Raw genomic sequence first — 13609 nt, 5'->3', positions numbered from 1 at the left:
AACGGGATCCAGTCAAGCTGGTGTCATCCTGCAGAGATAACATGGATGTACTGCATAGGTCAGTTTTTATATATAAACAAAGGACCCATGCAGCGCTGAGTGTATTGAAAGATCATTTTCTGTAATACAAAAATCAGGCAAACACTTTTGTTTTGTTACTTTAATTATCTTGTGGTCCAAATTCTGGGGCTTTTCCACATTGAAAAGTATTTAAACTTATTTGACTTTACTTTAAAAGGCTGATGCATATTCATTTTCTTGCAGGCAGGTGCGTAAGAGAAACAAGGAAATATAAGTTCTGGCCCCTAGAACATTATCTGGTAAAATATGAGGGGGATATCACGTCCCTCAAATCAATTTACCCAAAATAAAACGGGTCAATGTTAAAAATATTGAATATTTGCACAAAATCTCCCAAATTAGTGGTGAGATTTTGCTGGTCAGGTCTCTGTCCTGCAGTCTGCATCATGGAGGCCACCCAAAGCAAGAGATCCAAGATGGCGCTCTGCCATTTCCAAAAAGACCCATCTTTTCCTTCTCTTCATGGTGATGCCAAGCTTTGGAGGGCCTGGCGCCAAACACACTCTCCTGCTGCTGCTGGTGTGTGTGTGTGTGTGTGTGTGTGTGTGTGTGTGTGTGTGTGTGTGTGTGTGTGTGTGTGTGTGTGTGTGTGTGTGTGTGTGTGTGTGTGTGTGTGTTGTTCTGTGAAAAAACACACATAGCACTAATATCTGAATATGTTCTTAATTAAATGTTGACTTTCTGCTGCAAAAAATAAAATGGTGAACGTAAATGAAGAAAGAGGGAATTTTTTGAACTTCGTTAGCAGAAAACAGTCAACGATTTTGCATACTGTATTAATTGTTTCCAATTAAGGATCAATTACTGTGCTATTTCTTCATCTGCCATCCAAAAAACACATGCACAGTGTACATATTCAAACAGAACTCGGGAATCATAAGCTTTTAATCAGTTTTATTCCTCAACAGACTTCTGAAAAGTAACCTGCATTGGTTTTAAAGTACAACATACAATAATCATCACTAATAAAGCATTCTGAGGAGGAGAAACCTGATGTTTTGCTTCAGTTGTAATTCAAAACAGTCACCAAAAACATCCTGCGGTCATGGATTTAAAACAGGGCAATTTGGACTCTAAAACACAAAAATGGATCAATGCATTCAGCGTGAAGATCGTGTAGGATGTTCACCCCTTTCTTCACTTCATTTCATTAGATTACATACACATGGATCTAATAGAATTGTGTCGAGGAGGATTTTTGGGTAAAGCCTTTACAAAGGTACCATGCTACAATGCAAGCTATATGCATCATTTTGAGGCACTGGGATGTTTACTCATACCAACGAGCTGAGGAGACTGACAGCCTTAATTAGCGTCTCCACGGCAGTTTATGTCTCCGGGTTACATCAGGCAGAAATCTGCATTGCAATGAGTGTTATTCTTTCAGCAAACTGAGCTACCGCTTCCGGCAATCACTGCTTACTTTCAGCAAGATGAAGCGTTTGGTTTCGTATGTGCTTATACAATATAAATGTTGTATATGTCAAATCAAATGTTTATACGTCTAAAACTCATTGCCTATTTGATTATGTAAGCATTTTAAAAATGAAAACCATTTCCTGGTTGCATCCTTACTGAGGGAGATGTTGCTAGGTTGTGATTGGCTAACTACGCCTTGCTCTTGATTCCTATTGGACAGGAGACTCCAGTCCCGCCCAGCCCACAGTATCCATCAGGGTTTTTGCTCAGGTACTGCTGGTGGTAATCCTCTGCGTAGTAGAATGGTTGTTCCTCTGCTATTTCTGTTGTTATCTCCCCAAAACCTTCCTCTGTTAGTACCTGAAAGAAACAGCGACATAGACACAAGATACATGAATGTTATTAGGACATAAACTGGGTAAAACAAATGGAGTTTTTGTAGCAGAAACAACAGAAGAATATAAGGAGGATAAGATGACTTTGGTGATGTCTGTGGGAATCAGTTTTCTAGGGCGACAAGTCCTCGTACTGCAAAATCCAAATAGTCCTCTCGTTAAAAAACAGGGAGAAGTGCGTCTGTGTTAATGCAGAAAATACACATATTCACAGTACAATCAGTTGGCAGTGACACCTTCTCCTCCTTGTGATAAAAATAACTCAACCAGATGGCGTGTCGTTCAATTAAAAAACAAACAGAAACATGAAAAGACACACACACACACACACACACACACACACATATAAAATGTCCTGTTGGAGGGGTGTTGCTATTTTTTAGAAAGCGAGCATGTTTACGACACAGCACGATAATACCATGGTCCGTGGAGGAGCTTAATTTGGTACGACATTTACATGTTTAGCCTTTTATCTGCAAAGCTGCCGTTATCCCTCCCAACACGACAGACCCTGAAAACCCCAAAGCCTCTGAACTGCAACACAGTTATGGTAATTATTCTGCTGGTCACCCTAAATAATATTACAACCCTTCAGTCATTCATCATGATGTAAACTTTAACAGGAACTTGTGAGGGTCCATTTAGGATCCAAGCACCAATTCCAATAAAGCAATATTTTGCTTTATTTACTGGCCGAGTGTACAGGTTAAATATTTAATATCTGGGTGCTTCATTTGGTTTTATGTATTTTAGCTGCAATACAATCACATCATGACAATCACAATAATTAACTGCTCAATTATACGTTCCATTTTTATGGTAATTACCGAGCAGCTTAGGCTTGCTAACTAACAGAAATAGTTTATACACTGCAGTCATTTCATAACTGATGAAGCAATAATGAAGCAACATTTGCTTAGAAGTTTATGGAGGGATCCTTGAGAAATGAGGTTATTGGAAGCTGTTCAAAATGAAATGTGAGCTCCTCAAATGTGAAATGATCTCACCTGTAATTGGTGATAATGTGGTGCGAAGATATATCGATGAAGAGTAACAATGTCTTTTTATATGAAGTGCCTTGCTTCATCTGGCTCAAAAAAGATTCTAATTAAGATCACCACAGGCATACAGCCCATAATAACACTCGCCTACTGTACGTTTATAAATGTATCAGTCTAACCCAATGTATTTAGACTGTCCTGTTGATACTATGACTTACCTTTAATGTCTCATTAAATTATGCATTTATACTGGTGATAGTAAAAAACAATCTCAGATTTCAGACAAACTACTTTTTCTCTAAATCTTAAGACAGGTTTTTATTAATGGGACCATATTACTCAACTATAATGCAATTTATCAAGCTTGTTCTGTACAGGATCTACTCGTCTTGTCACAGTTGTCCATAACCTTTCCCTTATTGCATCCATGAAGTTGACATTTGTAGAATTTGAGTAAAATTTCCAATGACTTTTTGGCTTAAGACTGTCAATAAAAGTGCAAATCTAAACACTCAATGCAAAAGAGATAGACAGAGGACAGAAAGCAGCATAAAAGCAGAGTGTAATGTGATAGAAAAAGAAGGTTGATTGCATTATTTTTCAGGCTTAATGTTAAATGGCTTGTTTTGGATGCACTTTCACTTTGAGAGGATTAAACTCCCGGGGGAAATACTAAAACACTCTCGGTTTTATTTTTAGTACACAGAAACAATCAAACTTGAAGTGGTGCTGGGTAATTTCACACATTGGTGCCTCTAATAGTGTGTGAGTGGTAATTGTTTGAAATCCATTTGCGCTTTACTGACGTCAGCACTCGGAAGTTGTGTAAAAAGTTTTGGGCAATAAGGAAAACTAACAAAGAGGGAAACAGATCCAACGCTGGTGAGTTTAGCTTTTAATGGACAGAGTGTTTACTTCCTGCCGGTTGATTAATCACTTCCTGTTCTGACTTCACAATTTAATTTGAGTGAGTAGGGTGGGGGTAATACCAAAACATTTAACGACTGTTCAATTAAACCACGGCAAAGAAATGGAGTTGAACTAAGTGTCAATTCAAACTTCAGATTCTTTTTCCAAATTTCCAACTATTTCTTCCAAAGATCTGACTTTTTTTCTAATTTCTGGAGTTTTCCTAAATGTCGACTTTAAAAAAAACCAGATTATTTTGTTTAAATTATTACTTTTTCCTCAAATTCTGCCTTTTTTTTCAAATGTCAGATTTTTTTCTAAATTTCGACTTTTTGAATTTCCGACTATTTCTTCCAAATGATCCCTATTTCCCTAAAAGTTCAGATTTTTTCTCATTATTCTAACTCCTCAAAGGTGAGTACAAAGAAAGGCATAAGCAATACACTTTTATGAACTCAAAACAATTGCAATTACAATTGTAAGACAATAAGAAGAGCAACAAACCCAAAGCACACTATGGTACATCCGTCAATAACTAGGTAACCCTTTCTTAGAGCGTGACCTACTTTATCATCTATTTTCCCCCAAATCGGGACCGTAAGTTACAAAATCAACATCATGCTCTCTTAAATAAAACGTAAAACTATTTAGGTAATAAAGTAGGGTCATTTTCTCATAGACTTCTACACAATGTGAATCTTTGTTGCAACGAGTGGAGTCGCCCCCTGCTGGCCATGAGAGAGAATGCAGATTTAAGGCACTTCAATTTTAGTTTAACCTTTTTAGACCTGGTTGTTGCTGCCGGGTTTTCTTTTCCTGGCTCTCCACTTTAATCTAATATAATGTGACTCCACATCCAATTTGACTGCAGCTGACATCCTCTTTAAAGATACCACTTTTTTAAAACCACAATTCAAGTCTACAGAGGCAACATTCATTTGTTAGACTCTTCCTTTAAGAGATTGAACATTGGCTCTAAATGCTGGGTATAGGCAGCTTCAGGCTACAAAATATGGGCCCTATCATCAATCCAACACTACCTGTGAAGCCCAAAATGGCTGCATTTTTAATAATACTCGTCTATTGGCATTCTCAGACATCCTCCCTGCCCGTGCCCGTGTTTGAGTGCGTTTGTTTGGCAGGTCCTGCTGCTGTGGTAGCAGCCCGCTATAGATGCATAATTCACATCCATTAATTTGCATGTCACAGAAGTAGATTTCTCATTTGAAATGCAAATACCTTGACTGCTCTGGCAAAGCAGGGAAAACGTGAGCAATACTGATAAGCACCCAGGAGACAGAGGGAGGAAAGGAAAAAAGGTAAAGCTGGCATGTTAGAAAGGAAAGACAGGGATGTCATAGACAAAGGAGGAGGGAGAAAGAAAGGAAAATGAAATGGGAAAGCATCTGTTTTGTGTTCAGAAGAAGATATATGAGCGTTTGTGAAAACAAAATGTAGCCGGAGAGGTGAATCAAGAGGGAATGAGATGCCAGAACAATGAGTACACACTGCTTTAGCACCCACAGAGCGAGCACACAGTATTACATAAAGCATGCAAGTACACACACACACACACACACACACACACACACACACACACACACACACAGTTTCCCACTTCCACCTGCCATTTTAGACGCAGTGCACACCCTAATGATGGGTAGGAGGCAAGAAAAGAAAAGGGAGGCTCCTTTCATGCTGCAGACAACCGCCAACCGCCTGAAAGGTAATTTTCTGCAGTGCTGTTGTACTTTACACACACACACACACACACACACACACACACACACACACACACACACACACACACACACACACACACACACACACACACACACACACACACACACACACACACACACACACACACACACACACACACACACACACACACACACCAAATTCCCCAATCACTCTGTGTGAACAATACAATCAAGCCAGGCAGCGTAGAGAACATCGTCAATACCCTGACTCCAAACGATCCAGACTCTCCTCTCTCTTTTCACCACTGCTGGCATGACATCTCTTCCATACATGTGCGTCAGGTTCTCATCTTTGCATGAGTCAAATGTGGCAACAAAATAACAGGCGTTATTTGAATCTGGGGATCAAGAGAGGATATTAAAGAATTCAGCAAGTGTCTGGGAGGCGTGTGCTGTGATGCATTTCACATGTCCGGCTGCTTTAAGGAGAGGAGAAGGGATGTAGTTGGAGTTTAAAGCAGTAGCTTCGTGGCTCCAGGGACAGGAAGAAAGACAGCCACCTACAAAGACAAGGAGGAGGACTCCAACCAAGATTTTTTGGGAGCACAGAGTCATTAATATTTTAAAGACGGGGCTGCAAAGTAAATGTACGGAGGACGAAAGCTGCATCTAGTCTCAACAGAGAGAAAAAAGCCCTGAATTATTGACACGTCCTCTTCTTCACAAAGCTTTGTGTGAAACATCCAATAAAGAGGACAATATCAAAACACAATCTCAACAAACCCTTACAGTCAGCATGCGTGTGTGTGTGTGTGTGTGTGTGTGTGTGTGTGTGTGTGTGTGTGTGTGTGTGTGTGTGTGTGTGTGCGTGTATGTTAGTTTTGCAACTGAAGCGTTTTTCTTTTAGTGGAGGACAGATTTAAGGCCCAGATGGTTTGGCATGGAGTGTGTTTGCTGTAGGCCAACTGCTATCACACACACACACACACACACACACACACACACACACACACACACACACACACACACACACACACACACACACACACACACACACACACACACACACACACACACACACACACACACACACACACACACACACACACACACACACACACACAGATGGGAGAGGATGGGGGAGACAATCTGGTGAGCGAAAAAATAGAAAACAAAACCTAGAAAGATTGATAGAGAGAGATGTGGTGGTTATATGAAGGGAATCTATCTATTGATCTATCCACCTACAGCTGTGATTACAGGACACACACACACACACACACACACACACACACACACACACACACACACACACACACACACACACACACACACACACACACACACACACATTCTACATTAACTCTGCATTAAGATAATGGACAAACTATGTAGTAAATCTGGTCCTTATTCAAAAAGGTAGACGGTCATTTTGTTCACAAAGATATAAGTCTTAAAATATACGCTGAAAACTTAGATGTACTTATTACACCTCACAAATATGTACAAAAGAAGAATATATATATACAATATGGAGTCTTCTGCTAAAGAAATGGGACATTCACCTCGGGGGGACGCATTATAACTCACTGGGTTTAAAACAACAGAAAATAAAAAGGTGAATCCTCTGAGGATCAGGACTGTCTTCAGCATATGCTTTTTTTAAATGCTATATGTCTTGTCTCAAAGCAGAAATGTGGATGTACACTTAATATATTTCCAAAGCAAATGATTCCCTTTGCATCGTTCCTACAGATTTAAAAACTGGACTGTTTGAAGTATTGGTTGTACAAAATGTAGGTTAGCCAACAGCTAGCTCACAATGAATAAAATCGACCGTGTCTTTGTGTTTGTGATCGGCTCAGCCTTTAACTGATCTCAGACACCCACTATACTGTACGCCTCATTTCTGTCTGTTATTACGCTCCAATCTCTCATCTTAAAGTCTAAAAGCAACTTCATTCTGTATTTGTCGACCCGTGATTTACTGCAACATCATCTGCTCAAAGGTCCCCAAAACCACTGGGATTTATCCTCTGAGGACTAAAGACATCCACAGCACAAAACCAAGAAAATCAAGATGTTAATGAGCTAAATCCTGTCTGTCGTAGTAAAGGTCAATCCTCTTGGGAGCATGAGTGTGCTCAGAGACATTGCTGCATTGTGTTTTGTTGTAATGCATTTCTGTTTCTCAATGATATCCTCTTCACACAGCCGATGTGACACAACAACACATTTCACCACAACTCAAGAGGGAGCAAAAGCACACTTCCACACGTCAGCTACATCTCAAGTTTCTCCACTGAATGGGCCCTGAACCAGCCTGCACATACAAGAGAAATGCATCAAATGTATTACACGTTAGCGTAACATTCAGATATACTTAAGGGAAATCCGTGTGAAGATACAAGATAAAACCGTCTCTTTTATTTGCCATCATGATGTTTTAACTCGTTCTGTGGATGTGTGTCACGTCTCAATGAACCCTTACAGGACATTAGTGTAAAATACTACATGTCACAGTGACATCTTGATAACTCAGGGACATATTCTCTGTCTGTAAGTTCAATTTCAGTATTGTAAGAGTCATTTCTAAAGAGGCCCTATCATGCTTTTGGGCGGGGGGTTTCCTCTTCCTGTAGTGTGCTATAAAAGTTTTAGTGCATGTAAATGGTCTGCAAAGCCTAATCTTATCTTATTAAACTGAAATCATCCTTAGACTCTCCAAATGGTGCCACAGAAAACTACAATACAGCTTTCTCGTTACACATCAAATTCAACAGCTTGAAACTTCAGAGGCGAATCCTGCAAATCTAGACACAAAAAAAACGGGAGCATGAACAAGGGCAGGAACAGGACAAAGAGAAGGACTCTAATGAAGAGCAGACCAGTGTGGGAAAGAAAAGAATAGAGTAACCTCCTCCTCCTCTTCGTCAGTTTCCATAGCAACAAGCCCTGTTGGTGGGATAGTGGATGCAGAAGTCTCAGCAGGAGAGAGTTCAACAGAGGGTGTGTGTGTGTGTGTGTGTGTGTGTGTGTTTTCACAGTATATGACAAATGTTCCATGCGTGCACACACAGACAGAGCCTTTATATTTCAATAGCAATGTGAAAGGAAAAGGGATAGGCAGCAGAGGGGGATTATGGGAAAAGGAGTCCAATAAAAAAAGAAGAAGGTAGTGCTTGGGAAGAACATAAAGACGGAAGGATGGAGGCAGAGAAAAGACCGGATGATGGGCTCAATTCAAGCGTTTAAAGGGATACTTTGGATGTTCTGAAGTCGGGTTGTCGGAGGTTATTGTTAACCGTCAGAGAATGGAAACAGGAAGTGTAGCAGAGTGTCAGTATGGAGCCTAGTGCCCTGTTTCTAAAACTGGGGGTGTGCTGACTGCCATCTATTTTAGGTAATACACTGACTATAAATCAGTCACACAACTTCAATTTAAAACATCTACAATATTCTGATAATGGCTGACTTGTGGATAGATGCGAGTACCTTCTGGTATTGATCTTTGGAGGCCAGCGCTTCCTCGAGATGCTGCTTAGTTTCCACGTAGATGGCTGAGCGGTACGGCGTCCCTGCGTCGTTCCCCTGTCGCATCCCTTAACACACACACACACACACACACACACACACACACACACACACACACACACACACACACACACACACACACACACACACACACACACACACACACACACACACACACACACACACACACACACACACACACACACACACACATACACACATACACGTATAAACATGTAGATTTCCAGGATTACAGCTGACGTGACGTGCCTTTGCTGTGTCATATCTTAGCTTAGGCAAACATTTGACTTGTCTATCTTGACGAAACCTTGAATTCAAAGTCAGACTATAGGTTGTAGCCACTCATCGTGCTGTAGAGATGGTAAACATGTGTCGTGTGTGTGTTACAGGGTATGAATCCTTATATCTTGACTTTGGATCTTATGCACCTCTATGTTTGTTGATCATGTGCAGCCTATAGTTCAACATTTCACATTTGAGTGTATGGCAGGATAGTGCTGACAATAATTACCTCAGACATTTACCTTGCAAACACGTTGCTGTTCTAAACTTGCATTTGAATGTTGACTGTCATTTTGAATGTTTGTGGATATTTATTGGTGTTTACAGTGTAAGATATTGCTGAATATGTGTTTGTAACAGTAAAGTTGAATAGACAAATGTGACAATACAACAAATATGCTTACAGTTTTTCCAGGTATCAAGCCTTCTTTCTTTCAGGCACATGTTTATCAATGAAACCAACATCTCCTAATGTTCTGTAAAGGTTTAGTTGTGAGTGTGTCTCAGTTCGTACCTTGAGTCGGGTTATGGCTTTCCCAGAACACTTTGAGCAGGTTGGCGAAGCGGATCTTCTCTGGGTGGAAGACGACTCTCACCACCTCAGTGTGGCCCGTCCTGCCTGCAGAATGGGAGCAGGATTATCTTGCAGCAGACAAAACGTCCAGACTTGTTTCCTCTCAAGCACATCTCATCTTTTGATAAGGTCGTGATGAAACTGTAGATGTTATGTAATGGTTATATAAATGGACAAAAGCTCCTAAAAGAAGTGCAGCTTGAGTTGAGACGGGTCTATTGATTCCAAGGTCGAGGACAAATTCTGAAACTTTCATCAAATTCTTTTTCCATCTCTTCATTAAGTAATCCTTCAAGCCAAGGTGCAATACACATGGTTTCTACTGCCTGATGGTGTGTAATACCAAACATTGCTGTAATTTGCACATAAAAGAGGATAATGATTCATGGATTAACGGTTGGATCATTTGAATGCAAACATTTCAGAAAATGCTTTTGTTCAGTTTCAGCAATACTGCTTTTCTTAGTTTTATATGATATAAAACTAAATGTCTCTGGCTTTTAGATTGACAAACCTTTGTTTTTTAAAGGTTGAATCCATAGAAAACAGATCTGCAATGAGGATTTATTCAATTGATTGCCAAGTATTTTAATAATTGATTAATTGTTCATTTTTATCAGCTGTTCAGTGAAAATATTTTTTGATGAATTAAAAATATACGTTAATACTTTTATTTGTTTACATACTTTTTCCCCCCCGGATGTGTATTTTATTTCATATAATTAATGTGTGTTTGCCCTTTATTTAATATGCAAGTCCACCTAATTCAACCTACAGACAGACAGCTGCTGATGGTAATGAGTGTGACCCGTTACGCTGCTCCTCATCTTCCTCCCCCCCCCCCCCCACACACCCCACTCCTCTCTCGTCTCTCTGTTTTATTGCTTTTTTAATATCAGGAGTTATGGATTCCTACGGTAGATCTAGCGGACAGAGACAGAGCAACGGTCAATATGAAATGAATGCCTCTCAGGAATAAATTCATCTCGGACAAGACGGGAAATAAAGAGATGTCTGGAACCAGAGAGGAGAGTTGTTGTCCACATAATGTACATTTAGAATGATCTCATGTACTCAATATGTCACTTATATAACCTAATGACAGCTGTGAGGTAAGTCAAGGATTTATAAAACAACAGTAAATATATACAAAGATGGACTGTTCATTTAAGTACAATTTAAACACATTTCTCTTTCATGCTATTTTGGTTTTCCACTACATTTCAAAAGGTAAAAATCGTATTAAAAAGTCATAAGGCCTTGTAGCTTCCTGAATACTTCTGAGCCAACGCTACCTCTATCTCTTTAATTTTCAGCCATTACCAGTAAAAATAAACCCTAATAGGACTGTAGTCGGGGGTGGCTTTGAAACAAGAACTGCAAACTAGAGACGTTTGAGAGTGTTAGTGTTTGTGTTTCGTCCGGTGAAAACAGGTCCATTACTTTTATGCAAAAAGAATAAAACATGCACATTTAATTAGCACATTTCAAACCTACACTGATAAATATTTAATCAACAATGAATATTTTCTGTCCTTCCTGAAGATGGAAAGGTGTGAGGAGCTGCGTCTTCTTTCCTCTGCCAAGATACTGTGCTGATTACAAAACACACACAGGTTCAAATCCCGCTGTGGTTGCTGCAGTTTTGTTTTTAGAAACGACGTGTGCGTTAATGTCTAACTGTTTTATTCAGGGAGAGAGATATAGGAGTGTAGAAATATTATGTGAGAGTGAAGAACCTACATTATTACAGAGCTTTGTCGAATACTCGATTCTAATTGGTCGAGTTGGGCACTAATTGGTCTGTAATTTCTTTCTAGCACATCTGTTCATGTTGCGCTGTTAAATAAAGATAACAAACTATGAAAAGAGTATTGGTAATGGCTTCAGTTCTCTGCAGGGAAGGAAAAGCAGTGGAAATATAGAAAACAATTAAACTAAACCTGTTATTTCAGGTGTTAGAAACATGGTTTACTTCTGACTTAGTTTGCATGGAATAAATGAACACGAGGAAACTAAGTGAGGGAGAAACAGGGAGACAGGTGGTGATGCACGTCTAATGGAGGATTCCCTCTGCACGGGCCGGCTGGAGGAATCACTGGGAGGCCTGGAAATGCATCACACAGAAACACACACACACACACACACACACACACACACACACACACACACACACACACACACACACACACACACACACACACACACACACACACACACACACACACACACACACACACACACACACACACACACACACACACACACACACACACACACACACACACACACACACACACACACAGTCTGCCCAGAGTGGTCAGACTTCAATAGCAGCTTTATCCATGCCCTGGTATAATAGGGCCTGTGGGAGATGATTCTGTGTGTGTGTGTGTGTGTGTGTGTGTGTGTGTGTGTGTGTGTGTGTGTGTGTGTGTGTGTGTGTCTTGTTTTCCTCAGCCTTTTGACTCGTAGTGATCAACAAACACTGCCCAGTACACTATGTGTGTGTGCAGTAGCTACCTGTGCAGACCTCGTTGTAGGAGGGGTTCGGTGTGTACCCTCCTGCGTAGCCCACTTGGGTGGAATAAACCCCCTTCTGTTTCCAGAACTTCCTCTCCGCTCCCCAGAAGCAGCCCATACCTTTATGAAAAGAAGACAAAATGTTAATAAACAACAAAATACAACTTTCTTTCAATTTCAACAGACAGGAAAAAGGCTGTGTGTGAATGGTTAGCAGGTTTTGAGCTGCAGATATTAATAAACGCATCAGCACGTATTGTTTCAGATTCTGTTGGAGCAAAAATGGGAAACCTTCTTTGATTTGAGCCTCAAAATATGAGGATTTGATCCTTTTTTATTTGTCATTATATCAAATTGGAGTTCGTTAAGTCTGTTGCGACATTACCATGGCCTCTGAGAACTTTTGAAATCTATTTTTTTTTACATTTCAACAGTGAATAAATACATAGAGAACAGACTCTGCACATAAGTGAATAATTAAAAAGTGTGAATGGCTTGCTGATTAGCTTAGGGCCCTTTAGCTTGAGTTTAAAGTGGAAAAAACCACAAAGGTTCAGATAGAGTATCTAAGGTAGAGGCCAGTAGTAGTCAAACATATTCAGTCTTGGAGCAATACAATATGTTTAATTTAAAATATGACTGGATGTATGTAAATTGGCTGATCTAGTATAAAAACTAGCTGAAATCAACAGTGAAATACATTTGATTTCATACCAACTGCTACCCACCAAACACAGCCATCTCCGTCCCCTCTGGGAAAGGTGGAACAGTCTTGTTGCCGTTCACATCGTGTTTAGCTGCAGGAGAAACACACAAAAAGAGACAGAATAGGCGATGAGCATTAAATTATCCGGCAAACATTATCACCAACGCTGGAAAAAGCAGAATGAGAGAAAAGTGATTTTTAATAATCGATCGCTTACGAATTACTGTAATATGAGGCTGTGGGCCACCACTGCGAGTAGAAATGTTTTTGTTTAGTTCCACTGATCCTATCCATCCATCCATCCATCCATCCATCCATCCATCCATCCATCCATCCATCCATCCACCTATCCACCTATCCATCCATCCATCCATCCATCCATCCATCCATCCATCCATCCATCCATCCATCCACCTATCCATCCATCCATCCATCCATCCATCCATGCACCCATCCACCCA

At 40.1% G+C, this 13609-nt stretch overlaps 1 protein-coding gene across 1 annotated transcript in view; it reads right to left on the bottom strand.

Annotated features, from left to right (window-relative positions):
• Positions 1 to 958: 958 nt before the first annotated feature.
• The window catches only part of msraa (methionine sulfoxide reductase Aa), a 24180-nt gene continuing 11529 nt past the window's right edge, over positions 959 to 13609 (bottom strand). The window contains exons 2-6 of the mRNA XM_063902768.1: positions 13171 to 13239; positions 12443 to 12562; positions 9860 to 9964; positions 9004 to 9110; positions 959 to 1860 (exon numbers count right to left, since the gene is read on the bottom strand). Of these exons, the coding sequence (XP_063758838.1) occupies positions 1690 to 1860; positions 9004 to 9110; positions 9860 to 9964; positions 12443 to 12562; positions 13171 to 13239 (572 nt within the window). The 3' untranslated portion in view covers positions 959 to 1689. The remainder of the gene's footprint in view (positions 1861 to 9003; positions 9111 to 9859; positions 9965 to 12442; positions 12563 to 13170; positions 13240 to 13609) is intronic.

The sequence above is a fragment of the Eleginops maclovinus genome, chromosome 15, assembly GCF_036324505.1.
Source record: "Eleginops maclovinus isolate JMC-PN-2008 ecotype Puerto Natales chromosome 15, JC_Emac_rtc_rv5, whole genome shotgun sequence".
In the NCBI taxonomy this organism is placed as follows: domain Eukaryota; kingdom Metazoa; phylum Chordata; class Actinopteri; order Perciformes; family Eleginopidae; genus Eleginops; species Eleginops maclovinus.
The sequence above is the reverse complement of the archived record's forward strand: the minus strand, read 5'-3'. Positions and strand labels throughout refer to the sequence as shown.